Source organism: Mya arenaria, chromosome 11 (assembly GCF_026914265.1).
Source record: "Mya arenaria isolate MELC-2E11 chromosome 11, ASM2691426v1".
In the NCBI taxonomy this organism is placed as follows: Eukaryota; Metazoa; Mollusca; class Bivalvia; order Myida; family Myidae; genus Mya; species Mya arenaria.
The window spans coordinates 71,013,769-71,028,491 of NC_069132.1; the positions used below are offsets into that span (position 1 = coordinate 71,013,769).

General features: G+C 35.9%; 1 protein-coding gene across 5 annotated transcripts in view; it reads left to right on the forward strand.

Annotated features, from left to right (window-relative positions):
* LOC128207366 (papilin-like) overlaps positions 1 to 14,723 on the forward strand; it is a 172,263-nt gene that overhangs the window by 12,413 nt on the left and 145,127 nt on the right. For all 5 annotated transcript variants that reach the window (XM_052910243.1, XM_052910247.1, XM_052910246.1 and 2 more), the window contains exons 5-9: positions 290 to 392; positions 1,834 to 1,964; positions 2,286 to 2,418; positions 4,381 to 4,461; positions 4,850 to 5,019. In XM_052910243.1, the coding sequence (XP_052766203.1) occupies positions 290 to 392; positions 1,834 to 1,964; positions 2,286 to 2,418; positions 4,381 to 4,461; positions 4,850 to 5,019 (618 nt within the window). The remainder of the gene's footprint in view (positions 1 to 289; positions 393 to 1,833; positions 1,965 to 2,285; positions 2,419 to 4,380; positions 4,462 to 4,849; positions 5,020 to 14,723) is intronic.

Consider the following 14,723-nt stretch of genomic DNA (forward strand, 5'->3'; position numbering starts at 1 on the left):
TAGAAAATATTGTAAGATTTTATTTTTCCTTTTTCTTACATATAAGTGCTTACGGTGTATATTAAGAGTGACTGTTGTTTATCATATGACATAAAGAAAGGCTGTCTGAGCCATTGCAATTTTATTTTTTGTTTGTTCAAGTTGTATTTGAAGATTTATTTGTACATTTAAATATTGACCCCCAATAATTCCTATGCCTAAAACATTGTCGCAGTTATTTTTATAACACCAAACAAACTATTTCTTGAACCCATTAAACTTAATTCATCCATCCCATGTATTTTCCCAGGTATGTTCGGGCGCTAGGCGTGATTTTCGGGCTAGCCAATGTGAAGAGTACAACATCATTCCCCTGGATGACGTCAAATACTCTTGGCTACCCTACTATGGACGTAAGTTTAATCTATTGCTTGCTAGAGTGTCCATATCCTTAAAGAACTATCAACATCATTTCATACATGCATGTTATTGTTATTGTTCAAGTCATGGCTTCTAAAAGTTTTGAACCTCAATTTTTTCTGAGACCAAAAGGTTCATTCAAACATTTCGGCCATGATTTAAAGGTTCTCAATTATTGATTATTATTATTCCAATTGTATGGTTCTTTCTAACTAGCCTAGATGCAAATGTGTTAAATATAGTAGTTTGTTAACCAGCCTAGAATAAAATGGAATCATACGGTATTGGACAGACCAATTTTCATCAGACAATCCACACTTCTTTTAAGTGTTGCTTCATTTAGCACCTTGCAATACATTACCACATGGCTTTAATCTGTACAACACTTGTTCTCTAACATCACACAGTGTACCGTTCGATCTACAGCCGAAATATAAGACACAATTTATTACATGTGTGTAAAGGTTAAACTCTTGCAGGTGTTTGTTTGAATTGCAGTTGATGGGACTGATACTAGGCATAATAAATAACTATTGATAATTGCAGATAAATTAATGTAACAATTAATGAAATGTTCATTAAAACCTGTCATTTAACGTCTATAAATTCAAAGCCTAATTGTAAAAAAAAAGAAGTAGAATATTTTTCGGACATGGAAAAACAAAAAGGCGAACAATATCTAAAATATTTGCATTATATAGTCAGGAAAATGTGTCTCCTTTGGGGTGATTACAAACGGCTGCCAATTAGAAGATATCCAGTGTTCATCATAGCCAAAAAAGCAGCTGATCATATTAAGCTGATGGATATTTTGTCACTTTTATTAGTTGTTTTGAGGATGAGTTAATGACAAACTAGGTTAATGTATTACAATTTGTACTGACTCAGTGGTTTTGGAGATGATATATAAACAAATAAACAAATTTCAGTCTGTTTTTTATATTATTTTGTTACAGAAATCAGTCCAGGGTGGTCATAGTCAAAATTGCAAATTGTTGGTTTGTCTGGTTTTAGAAGCCCTGGTTCAAGACCAATTTAGGGCTGAAGCTCGACTCCTTTTTTTTCCCTAACAGTGAGAACAATTGTATCAATTTCTGTTAAAAATAACATATCATCAAAATCTTCCAAATACTCCAAACCATTTATGTATTGAAAAAATGTTGTATTCTCTACTATCTAACTTATCACACTATTTTATCTTTTCTGTTTATTTTAAAAGCATTTTGTTCATATCTAGACAAAAGTCAAATTTCCAATTTTAATGAAAATGGCGCATTTTTCCAGTCAGAAGGGTCCCGCCCCTTTCCAAACAGGATATACAGGACTGTGATGGAGGTCTATTATGAATTCAGTTTGCACATAGCATGGTAAAACCTTAAGTGCTATGTGTCTGTCTTTTACATCATCTAACTCTCAGACATGGCCCTTTTTCAGATGGTGAAACGTGCGCATTGCTGTGCTTGGCAAAGGGTCAAATGTTTTACCATAAGTTGGCGGACAGAGTCGTGGACGGGACACCTTGCCATGATGACCCATCCCGACGCTGTGTCCATGGACAGTGCAAGGTATCATGTTGCTCATTCAGGTTTTATATGATTATAATAATAAGTATGAGTTTTCAGAGGATAAGTTGCACATTATAAAGCATCTATAGGGTTAATTTGAATCCCATCAAGGTATATTCTGATAATTGCTTATTTTTCTACTAACATTTCATTATTGAAAATTCATGTGAAGAAATGATGCCCACATTGAATTTTCTGAAGGTTGCATAACACTAATTGTAAGTAGCATTATTAAAATGTCTTTCTTCAGTTAGAGTAGAGTAACAACATCAAAAACCATATATTTCTTGCCAACACTATTATTGTATTCCACTTTTTCAGAGCATAGGTTGTGACTGGAAGGTCGGCTCGTACAAGCAGACTGACCAGTGTGGTGTATGTGGTGGGGACGGCTCCTCCTGTCTGGGTGGTGGTGAGGTCACGGGAACATTCCATCAGCAAAGGCTCTCCCCAGGTGCAAAGCTAGAAAGCTGATGTTTGCAATTAAGTCCATCATGGCTGATAAAGCAGCGAAGCAATTTTCATTTGTATTGAAGAACCACGAGATTGTTTTGTGTCTGTACTCTGAATTTTGTGTTCAAGCTGTATTTGTTTTCTGTTTGGTATTCTAAAATAAACTTTTTGACATCAGCTTAATACATTCAAAACCAAGGAACCTGTAGCAAGAAATGGAATTTAGTTGTAACTTCAACCTCTTATGACTTTGTGAACAATTTTTATATTGGTTTACTTAATTTCAAAGAAAAGCAAAATGAAATTGAACAACAGAAGAAATTGTTCATAACTTGAAGTCAGAATCATACTTCTTTGCACAGTTACACATATATGCGACTATTTCAAGTCTGCCGGGCTTTTGTATATTTAACCACAACTGATTAACTCGTGCAATCCTGTATATGCATATTCTGTTCTCAAATGGCAGTTTTGAAAGTGCCCAATTGATCTCAATTGCCTTTATTCTTGTGCCATTAAACAACCTTATAGTTCTATGCTTGGAAAGTTCCTGCAGTTTCTATTGATGTATTGGCCTTATTGTTCATGATACTGAGACCAATGAAAATGATCTCATTCCCTGGGGCAAATTACATCAATCCAGAAGTGACTTCTCTGAGTTACATGGTGTTTTTTCTTCTTTTTTTAAATATATGGAACTGAATCAAAGCATAATTATACCATTTCAGACCATTGGCAGCATTCCATCTTGAAAGGTTTAGAAGCTGAATTATTTGTAATCTCAAAAAAGCACTGAACGTGCTGGATCTATTTGTGGTACATTTTAGATTAACTATTCGAAGAATAAGGAGGGCCCGGGATCCAATTATAGTTTTAGGGCAATTTGGGATTTTCACTTATAACTTCAATACCCTTCATTCAATTCACTTAATACTTCGCACAGTTTTTTTAGGATCATAACACAATTAGGTTACATAACTCTGTAAAATCCTTTATATTAAATTTGGCCCCTGAATGACTAAGGAACTTAGGCTAATCTTTTAGGGCAGGTTAAAGTTTAAGGGCTAGTTGGGATTTTAATTAAAAAAACCTTCTATACCCTTCATTCAATTGACTTAATACTTTGCACTACTATTCACAACCATCTTACAATAAGGTTATATAACTCCATAAAAGCCCTAAATACATATCATGGCCTTTTTTTATATTTCCTTTTACAGGCACATTTTTATAGTATTAACCAGGTTTTCACAAAGGGAATCATTGTTGTTTTTTTTGTTGTTGTTTTTTTTTGGGGGGGGGGATCTGGTGGTAGGGCAGCGTCAAAGTCACCTTATATATCATTTTAGCTAGGTTTGACAAATAATGACCAAACTTGGTATAAAGGAAGATTTATGGAGACTTTCATGGGATTGCGTTTGCGGCCCCTAGGTTCAAGGTCAAGGTCAAAGTTACTTTTAATATAAAAATGGTTGGTATTGAATAACTAAAGTTAGGGTTGACATATTGTTACCAAACTTGGTATATATGTATAGTTTATAGAGAAATTTCATAAGATTGTGTTTTGGGCCCTGAGAGTTATGGTCAAGGTCAAGATCACTGTTGCTAAAAATAGAAAAATGGTAAGTACTGAATAACTTAAGTAATGGTTGACACAGTGTGACCAAACTTGTTTTATAGGACGAGTTTATGGAGAACTTTCATTGGATTGCCTTTTGGCCCCTATAGTATTGAACACATAGAGGTTATGTATGCTGGGCCATAGTGTGCCCCTTTCAGGTTCTAGCACATTTGGCTTAAAGTAGAAGTCATTCCAATATTTCTTACATACATGGACAGCAGCATTGACCTAATAAAAATGCCTATAAAATGTATTGCTATATTGAAATCTTTATCCATCCTTTTGTTGTTGTAGATGTTCAGTAAAGTGTATAGTTATTTTATAGTCTGGCATGTGCTTCAGGTCACACTACTATTGTGCAAGTCCCAAAAGGTTCAACAAATGTTTACCTCCGAGAACAAGGTGGAAATAACAACAGTATAGGTATGAAATTATGTTGGAAACTAGGGTAACTGCATTTTCTGTCAGGAATTCTTAAATGTACAAAGTGCTTCTGCAAATCATGAGTCATTATAATGTCCATTAAAGCAGATATATTCAGCAGTGTTCAATTTTGAAAAAGATTTAATTAAAATATACACAGAAGATAACAACATTCAGAAATCCATGTACTTGAATTGTGCTAGTGACTAAACCTGTAAGTAAGGCCAAACAGGCATAACTTAGGCTTTAATAATTGATAATCAGTTATGCCCCTTGAAAACAGACAACAGTTGGCATATGCCTGTTGTGCTCTTATTGATACCATTGATTCTTGTATCTTTATATTTTTTAATCAAACAAATCAGTACTGGTAATTATTTTCATACAGTATTCTGGGACAGTGATGGATACAACTTTGCCATAGACAAGGAGACACGCAAATTATTGCAGAGGATAAACTTTGCTGGTACGCAGTTCAAGTACACACCAGAGGACTCTTATAACACTCACGGCATCATTCAGGCACCTGGACCTACCAGCAGGGACTTCACTGTCTATGTAAGTGATTTTAGTTGCATTTGTGTAAGTTGTAACATCTGCATGTTTGCTTCAACCATATCCATATGCAGACTATATCTTTATTTTCCAATTACTCTATGTCCCTGTAATGCACCAGTCAATTGTAACCACGCCCCCCCTGTCCGGGGAATAGCGCCAACCCCGGCTAAAATTCCCGCCCTGCAGGGACGAACAGATGGTAAAATTCCCGCCAAATGCCCAGGGACCCTAGGTAAGGCCCATTCCCCGCTATATTTAAAGCGAAGACAAAACCACCGCATTCACCCGGCACTGCGGGGCCACCTGAAAGGTAAAAACACGACCCATTTCCCCGGCTATCCCCGGTATACCCCCAGACCTCAGGGGGCTGTGGTTACAATTGATTGGTGCATAATCACCGCAGTAACTCCAGAGTAATGTCCCTTTTACATTAAAAAAGGGTTTTTGTCAAGAATTACTTGAGTATTTCTTTACCGATCATATAGAACAACAATGTTAACAATGTTAATGGGCATAATGTTTCTGTCAAGTTTGATCATGGAGTCAATCACCTTAGTAATTCCAGTACACAAACATACAACTTGTTTGTTATAGTAAACAGACTTATTTCTCCTATTACTTCAAAGGTCTTGCTCCTCAAAATTAGTTAAATAATGATTGACGCTCATAACAGATTACCGTCCTAGATCATGTTATTCTAGATAATTCTTTTATAACTTTCATGAGTCAGGATACCTTCATCAAATCAAACTTATTACCCTTGTTACCCTGTAATCATAATAATGCAACATTTAAAAGAAAATGTTGGCTATCACGTTACTAAAGGAAACCAGACTTTATTATGACACATTGTGGTGAGGGCTGTTTACTAATATTGTTTAAACTTTGTTAGTCAGCACATTATGATATGTTGCAATACTAACCCAATCTTGTGAATATACTATTAAATATGAATAAATGAAGAATAGAAACACTCAAATACAGATAGCACATTTATTTTGGTGAAAAAGAAACTAACAAGACAAGCAAAAACAAAGTGTCAACAAAAATTAAATTAATAAATAATGTCTATCATAGCACAATACATGATGACACCACAACTGATGATTGCTTGCATACAATTACTGAGACAAATTTGGGTATAAAGTTTTTCGAAAACATTATTCAAATTCATGCAAAGTGTAGTTCTAGTAGTAGAATGCTGCCAATAACTATTTAGTGTTCAGTTGGCCCTGTAAAACTTGCAGTGTGTGGTGTACCATGTAGCAGACACATGGTCAAACAGCTGGTGTCCAATACCCATATCCCCCATCTCAACATCGAGTCTCACTGCTTGCTCCTCCGGCAGAAGATGCTGTGTGGCAAACAGTACATCGTCCAGTTCATCCTCAGAGTCTTCGTAGCTGGAGGCATCACTATCCCAGTCCATACTGTCATCTTGGGCCTCCTCAAGGTCATCCTGATCTGACCATCCATACTGCTGGTGCTGGTCAGTCATGGCTGCAAGATGATGGTGCTCAGCCCCTGGGACAATCTGATAAAAGTTCTGTTGTTGGTTCACTGGTTCATCAACATATCCATAAGGATTTACAACATCCACAGAGTCCAAAACCTCATCACTGCTTCCTTGCAACTCAGAGTCATTATGAAAAGATCTTTCTGGAATCTGGTTAAGTGATTCAGTTTCCTTCTGTATGGGCACCTCTCTGTGTTCCAACACCTGGTGACCAGACATGTGTGACACCATCTGCTCGGGGTTGCCGGTAGTAATGGCCCGTGTCTCAGCGTCTATGACCCGGCGGACAGTCGTGGCCATCTCCTGCACCTTGAGCCACTTGTGGAGGCGGTACTCCTTGTACATGCGCTTGATGCCCTCTGCCACGGAGATCCGGATCATCTTCTGGAAGTCTGGAGACAGGTGCTTACCAGTTGTAGATAGGAATGTCTGCTTGCCAATCTGCTCTATGTACTGGTCTAGAAAGAGAAAAGCAAAATTTTCATACTTAAAGGAAAACATGTTTATGGAATCTTGTGCTACTTATTATCTTTCTGAAATGTTTCCAGAATGTTTGTCTGTGTATAAATTTTCTGAATGAATTTGTGGTTCATTTTGTAAGGGCATTATCTTTCAATGAGTGCGATTTGATAAATGCTTCACTCATTTTGCGGTTCAAAGGGCAAATATTCACTGACAAAATGAACAAGAATGTTTAATACAGTTCACATTAAAACAATTATTCTTGTTACTGAAAGATTTAAGTTTTATGAATTCACCAAAATGATCAATTCTGATGACGTCATGTTGAAATGCTAGGCATGTTGAATTAAAGTCTCCATATGGAGACACAAGGCTGAGATGAAATATTGGTCATGTCAAAAAATCTTGTGTCAAAAACCAGTGCCAATTGATATCTGTTAACAGTGGTCCAAACAGGAGTTAAATCACAGGGGACACAATTCAACAAATTATTTCATATAACAACTGCTAATACAGCCAATTATTCTTTGAAAGGAGCGGCGTAGAGTGATTTTGGGCCTTCAGCCATACCGTAATAATTATAATTGAAATAATCATTAATAAAAAATGCCAAAAACAATGATATTTTTCATGTAAATCAATTTCTACCAGACTCCTTTTGTTTAAAGGTTTGTTATCGGTGTATCATTTTCTCAACGATTTATGACCATTGGTTTACTCATGTTTCCATAACAACCATGGATTTTGTTCCGACATATTTTGACTGCATTAATAGTCTGTGTTTAAAACAGCCGAATGTATTAAAGATACAAAAATGATTATTATTATCTCAATTTATGTTCCTTAAAGATTCTGTGATAAGTTATTAAAATCAAATTGTTAATACATTTCTTACGCAATTTAAGTGATATCATCATGAATTTTTCAGAATTTCTTCCTGAAATATCATTTAATTCAAAAACCTTTTTTTTGGGGGGGGGGGGGGGGGGATCGATGGGCCCAGATGGATTGAGAAGTGTTAGAGGGTGATTTGTCCACCTTGTTAAAAATGATGAGATAGAAAAAATATCAAAGTTTCAAGAGGCATTTTGTCCATATTTTCACACCCTAATGTATTATTAGTCGCACAATATCACCATGTTTAACTCATTTGACTCAGTGGCCAAAAAATCATATGATTTGTGTACAGAAAAATGCACCTACTTTAAACAAGAGATACTTACAATAACTGAGAATAAAAGACAGATGTTAGGTTTGAATGTGCCAGTTATGGAATATGGTCCACCACAAAAACAGCAGTAATGATAATAGTACAGAAAGTAAGATCATAATAAGACAGAAAATACAATAAGAATAATGTAAAAGATAATATATATATAATACTTCAAGTATGGGTACTCACCAAGTGCCATGATTTCTCGGACAGCCCTGTCATGTGCAACAAGATGGTCTCTCAGGAGATCAACACTTGGTAACGAATCCATGATCAAGAGTAACAACAAAGTTGAATAGCACAGTGAGAAATATTCCTGATTAATCACTTCTCTCCTCCCTTTTCAAACAATATTATGATACAATTGTACCAAAATGTCCAATATATATCCAAGAACAATTCAAAAGTTAACACATCTAGAAGCTTTCAACAGTTTGAAAGCTCATTTTATTTCTTTATACACCAAAGCTTAAACAATTCTTGACAGTTTTTGCCCATATATCACTAAATCACTATTTTTGATGTCATAGAATTGATAAATAAATTATCACAACTGTGAAAGTGGTTCAGAATAAGATCATACATGAAGGTTCAGGCCAATCCCCTAATTGGGCTTGTAATTGCTCAAGTATTGTCCAAGCTTTTAATTACTCTATTTTTCTAAACAGATTCACAATAGGCACAATTAATTATTGTTTAATGTGGATTCAAAGGTCTTATCTGAAACAATATTGATAAATGCAATTAAGTCAAATGGAGATTTTATAGAATTCAATTAAGGGCTTCATGGCCCCTTTTGACCCTGTGTAGATGTGGCTTGATTTACAAGGACCATCATAAATCTGTACATCTTTCTTGTAAATATTTATTCAATTATTGAAAAGTAATGGGCATTATTTTTTCCAGTCATTGCCCTAATGACAAGTTAGGTATGCAGATAAGAAGTGACACAATGACCCTTTTATTGGCTTTTTTATCCTTATCAAATCCTTATTATGGCTCCAATGCTGAGCCTGTCAACCCCCTGTCAAAATGTCTTCTAGCTGCAATTACCAGATTAGAAAAGTTAAATATTATATTTATTCAAATATGAAAAAGCTTGTTATTTCAGTATAATACGCTTATAAAACAAAGTTTGAAGGAAACAACTTAGCATACAATAAGTCATGTACCTTGGTGGTGATACACTGCTTATGAATTAATAAGGCCATTTAGAACTGATATATATGTTCACAAGCTGCATTAAAATGAAATTATCATTTCCTTTGTAGTCTTTTCCCCTGATAATTAAACTGTGATTGCACTGGAATAATCATAAACAATTATGTGTGCACACACATGTGTATCACCACCACATAACTTACAAAGCATTCATACATTTGTATTTTAAACATGAATACAACTTATATATGAACATACACCTTTTTTATCAATTCAAACCTTGAATAAATCGTCAGTCACAGCCACTGGCAACAATGACATTAATTGATAAAAGTTATCTTATGATCTTATAATATTATACCTCCACATATAATTTACTTTTTTAGTCAAATTGGAAATTAAAAACAACACATTATTCTTCAATTTAGTTTAATATATGGTCAATGAAAAATTCATTCTCTTTGCCATTGGCTACGAATAATACAAAACAATGTTGAGAATGATCCAATGCTGGAATTAGAAATTGTGCATACTGTCAAAATATGTAACATTTTAAGAAAGCATAATGTTTTATATCCATTTATACAGCTGATTGTCATCCTTTATGTTATTTTTACCTATTTTTATAGCCATTCATCTTGTTGTGGTTAAGCTCACCTTAGTGCAAACTGCTCAGCATGAGCTATTGTGGTAGGGTGATTGTCCATCATCCATCCGTTGGTGTGTCAACTTTTTCCTTTAAACAACTTTTCTTCCTAAATCACTGGGACAATTTCAACCAAACTTCACAGGTGTGTTTCTTTGTTGGTCCTCTTCCAGATTCCTTCAATAAAAGTGATTCCATGCAGAACATGGGTTGTCATGGCAACCTGAAAGAAACACTTTGAGAATCTTCACCTCAGAATCTGCTGGCCGTATTTCAACTTAACATCAGAGAAAAGCTTTTTTGGTGACCCTGTATTAAATTCCTTTACTCTATGAAGTTTCATAAAAAACACGGCTCCCTAATGGGGGAAGGCTACATTTCACTATATATGACTGTATGGAAAACTTTGAAAATGTTCTCCTCAGAATCATTGGAATAATTTAAACACAGAAATAATCCATAGGTGATCCTCTATCAAATTCTTTCACCCCATGTTGATTCATAAAAAAACACGGCCACCAGTGGGCAGGACTACTTTTCACTTTTTGTTGATATGGAAACTTTTAAAATCTTCTCTTCAGAATTTGTTTGACCAATTTTGAAACGAGTTTACAGGAATGATCCTTAGGTGACCCAATATCAGATTCCTTCACCTCATGTTGATTCGTAAAAAGAAACGCCACCACCAGTGGTCAGGGCTACTTTTTACTACATGTCTGTATGGAAAACTTTGAAAATCTTCTCCTCAGAATCAACTGGCATAATTTTAAAGATGACCCTCTATCAAATTTCATAACCCCATGCAGAGAGTACATTTTTAACATAATACACAAATGCTGTTCCGATGAAATGGATATTGTTCAACAGGAATACAATAACAGAGGAAAAATTTCTTTTTCAGTTAATTAAATATAAAAAATTATGCCTGCACTATTGTATTTCATTAAGGGTGTCTTTTTGCTCATTCAATTATCTGCTGAATGCATATAGATATTAGTTGAGTAACTTTATGTCCCTTCACACATTTGTTCAGTGTTACTGAAAATAGAAAAGGTACTGAATAACTTTGTTAGGGTTGACATATTGCACCCAAACTTGGTATATAGGAAGAGTTTATATAGACCTTTCATGGGATTTTGTGCTGGGGCTCCAAGGGTCATGGTCAAGGTCACTGTTACTTAAAATAGAAAAATGGTTAGTGCTGAATAACTTTAGTCAGGGTTGACATATTGCGAGTTTATGAAGATCTTTTATGGGATTGCAATTGAGGCCCCTAGGGTCAAGGTCACTGTTTCTACAAAAATATAACTGATACTGAAAATAGAAAAGTAATTGGTACTTGAAAAAAAGAAACACTCAAATACAGATAGCACATTTATTTTTGTGAAAAAGAAACTAACAAGGCAAGGAAAAACAAAAACAATATAAGCAAAGTATAGAGTATTAAATAAATTTAAATAATGAATAATAACGTTTATCATAACGAATACATGATGACACCAAAACTGATATTTGCTTGCATACAACTATTTATGCAATTTGGGTATTGAAACTTTCAGAAAACATCATACATGATACAAATTTATGCAAAATGTGATCTAGTTCTCATAGTAGAATGCTGCCAATGACTGTTTAGTGTTCAGTTGGCCCTGTAGAACTTGCAGTATGAGGTGTACCATGTAGCAGACACATGGTCAAACAGCTGGTGTCCAATACCCATATCCCCCATCTCAACATCGAGTCTCACTGCTTGCTCCTCCGGCAGAAGATGCTGTGTGGCAAACAGTACACGTTCCAGTTCATCCTCAGAGTCTTCGTAGCTGGAGGCATCACTCTCCCAGTCCATACTGTCATCAAGGGTCTCCCCCAGGTCATCCTGATGTGGCCATCCATACTGCTGGGGCTGGTTGGTCGTGGCTGCGGGATGAAGGTGCTCAGCCCCAGGGGCATACTGATAAAAGTTCTGTTGTTGGCTCACTGGTTCATCAACATATCTATTAGCACTCCTGAGATGACTGTCACTGTATAAAGCACTGTTGGTCTGTCCCATATCACTAATACTGTCCTGGGCAAAATGATTATGAGAATTCACAACATTTACAGAGTCCAAGACCTCACCACTCAACACTGAGTCATTATCACAAGAACTTTCTGAAATCTGGTTAAGCGATTCAGTTTCCTTCTGTATGGGCACCTCACTGTTTTCCAACACCTGGTGACTGGTGGTACCAGGCATGTGTGACACCATCTGCTCGGGGTTGCCGGTGGTAATGGCCCCTGTCTCAGCGTCTATGACCTGGCGGACTGTCGTGGCCATCTCCTGCACCTTGAGCCACTTGTGGAGGCGGTACTCCTTGTACATGCGCTTGATGCCCTCGGCAACGGAGATCCGGATCATCTTCTGGAAGTCGGGAGACAGGTGCTTACCAGTTGTAGATAGGAATGTCTGCTTGCCAATCTGCTCTATGTACTGGTCTGGAATAAGAAAACAAACATGTTTTTAAAGTGCAAAACTATTATTGGAATTGTGAACTCTTTATCTTTCTAAGATATTGCCTAAATGTATGTGTATCACTTTTTTTAATGAATTTGTGTTGCAACGTGTAAGGGCATTCAACGTATGCGATTTGATAAATGCTTTGTTTATTTTGTGTTTCAAGCGGCAAATGTTCACTGTCAATTACAAAATGAACTAGAATGTTAAATACAGTGAAACCAAGTTAACTTTCGCATTTTGTTTCTGAAAGTTTAAATTTTCAAAAACCATATTTTTTCTATATCAACATGAGCAGAATACAGTTAAAATTATTTTATGTTTTTGAGCTACTGAGAATAAATAAAAAAGGCCATTTTGGCTTGATATTATTCTTCTGAGCACCCTTTTCCAAACTCTTGTTTATGTGACTTCCTTTTAGATTGATATGATCCATATTCTAGAATGCATGAAAATAATGCCGTAAGACAGCTCTTGTTTTTATACCCCTGACAGGGGGTTTGAAGGGGGTATATTGGAGTCACCCTGTGGTCGGTCAGTCAGTCTGTCGTTTGTCGTTCGGTCCGTTGCAATTTACCTTGTCCGGAGCATAACTTAAAAACTACTGGATGGAATTGGATTAAACTTCATACAAAGGAAGAGCATTATGACAGGAAGTGCAGTGTACAACAACCTTAACTCGATTCTTGCTTATTACTGAGTTATTGCACTTTGTTACTTTTTTTTTGTCCGGAGTATAACTTGAAAAGTACTGGATGGAATTCATTGGAACTTCATACAATGGTAAAGCACAATGAGAGGAAGTGCAATGTTTAAGAACCATAACTCTTCTTCAGCTAATTACTGAGTTATTGGCCTTTATTTGTTTTTTTGCTCAATTTTTTTTCCAGACATTAACTTGCAAACTACTAGATGGAATTTTTTGAAACTTCATACAATGGTAAAGCACAATGAGAGGAAGTGAAGTGCACAAGAGCCATAACTCTATTTTAGCTAATTACAGAGTTATGGCCTTTATTACTTTTTGTCTTGTCCCGAGCATAACTTGAAAACTATTGGATGGAATTTAATAAAGCTTCATACAGCGATAGATCATAATGAGAGGAAGTGCAGTGTACAGGAACCACAATTCTATTTCAGCCAATTACAGAGTTATTGCCCTTTGTTACTTTTTTCTTGTCCGGAGCATAACTTGAAAACTATCGGATGGAATTTAATAAAGCTTCATACAGTGATAGATCAGAATGAGAGGAAGTGCAGTGTACAGGAACCGCAATTCTATTTCAGCTAATTACAGAGTTACTGCCCTTTGTTACTTTTTCTTGTCCAAAGCATAACTTGAAAACTATTGGATGGAATTTAATAGAACTTGATACAGTGATAGAGCATAATGAGAGGAAGTGCAGTGTACAGGAACTGTAATTCTATTTTAGCCAATTACAGAGTAATTGCCCTTTGTTACTTTTTTCTTGTCCGGAGCATAACTTAAAAACAAGTAACTAAACTCATTTATAGATGGTCATGACAATCGTATATTCTGAACATCAAATATATCAGTATACCATATTAACATCTCAGTATTAGCATCACTGATATTATTTAAAGCCTTTCTTCTAACTTTTAAAAACATAATAAAAAAATGAATGACGATAGTCCATAAAATAAAGTTGTCATTTATAGGTTGGCTTTCCAAATAGTTGACTGCAATTACGTATCAGGGCGGCGTTCGGGGGTATTAATCACCTTCAGTGATAGCTCTAGTTTTTGTGTCGCCTGAAAAGACGACATATAGGGGCTACTTTTGTCGACGGCGTCAGTGGCGTCGGCGGCGGCAGCGTCCGCGTCCCATTTTCGCTTGTCCGGGGTATATCTCCTAAACTATTAGTGGTATCAACTTGAAACTTCATATGTACATAGATCTAATTAAGGGCAAGTGCAGTGCACAAGAACTGTTGCTCTTGCTTCCATAATTTTAGAGTTATTGCCCTTTGTTATTTTTCATGCTTAAAGTTTTGTCCGGGGCATATCTTGTACAATATAAGAGTTATCAACTTGAAACTTCATATGTAGATAGATCTCATGGAGGGCAAGTGCAGTGCACAATAACAGTAACTCCTGCTTTCTTAGTTTTAAAGTTATTGCCCTTTGTTAATTTTCATGCTTAAAGTTTTGTCCGGGGCATATCTTGAAGAATATAAGAGGTATCAACTTG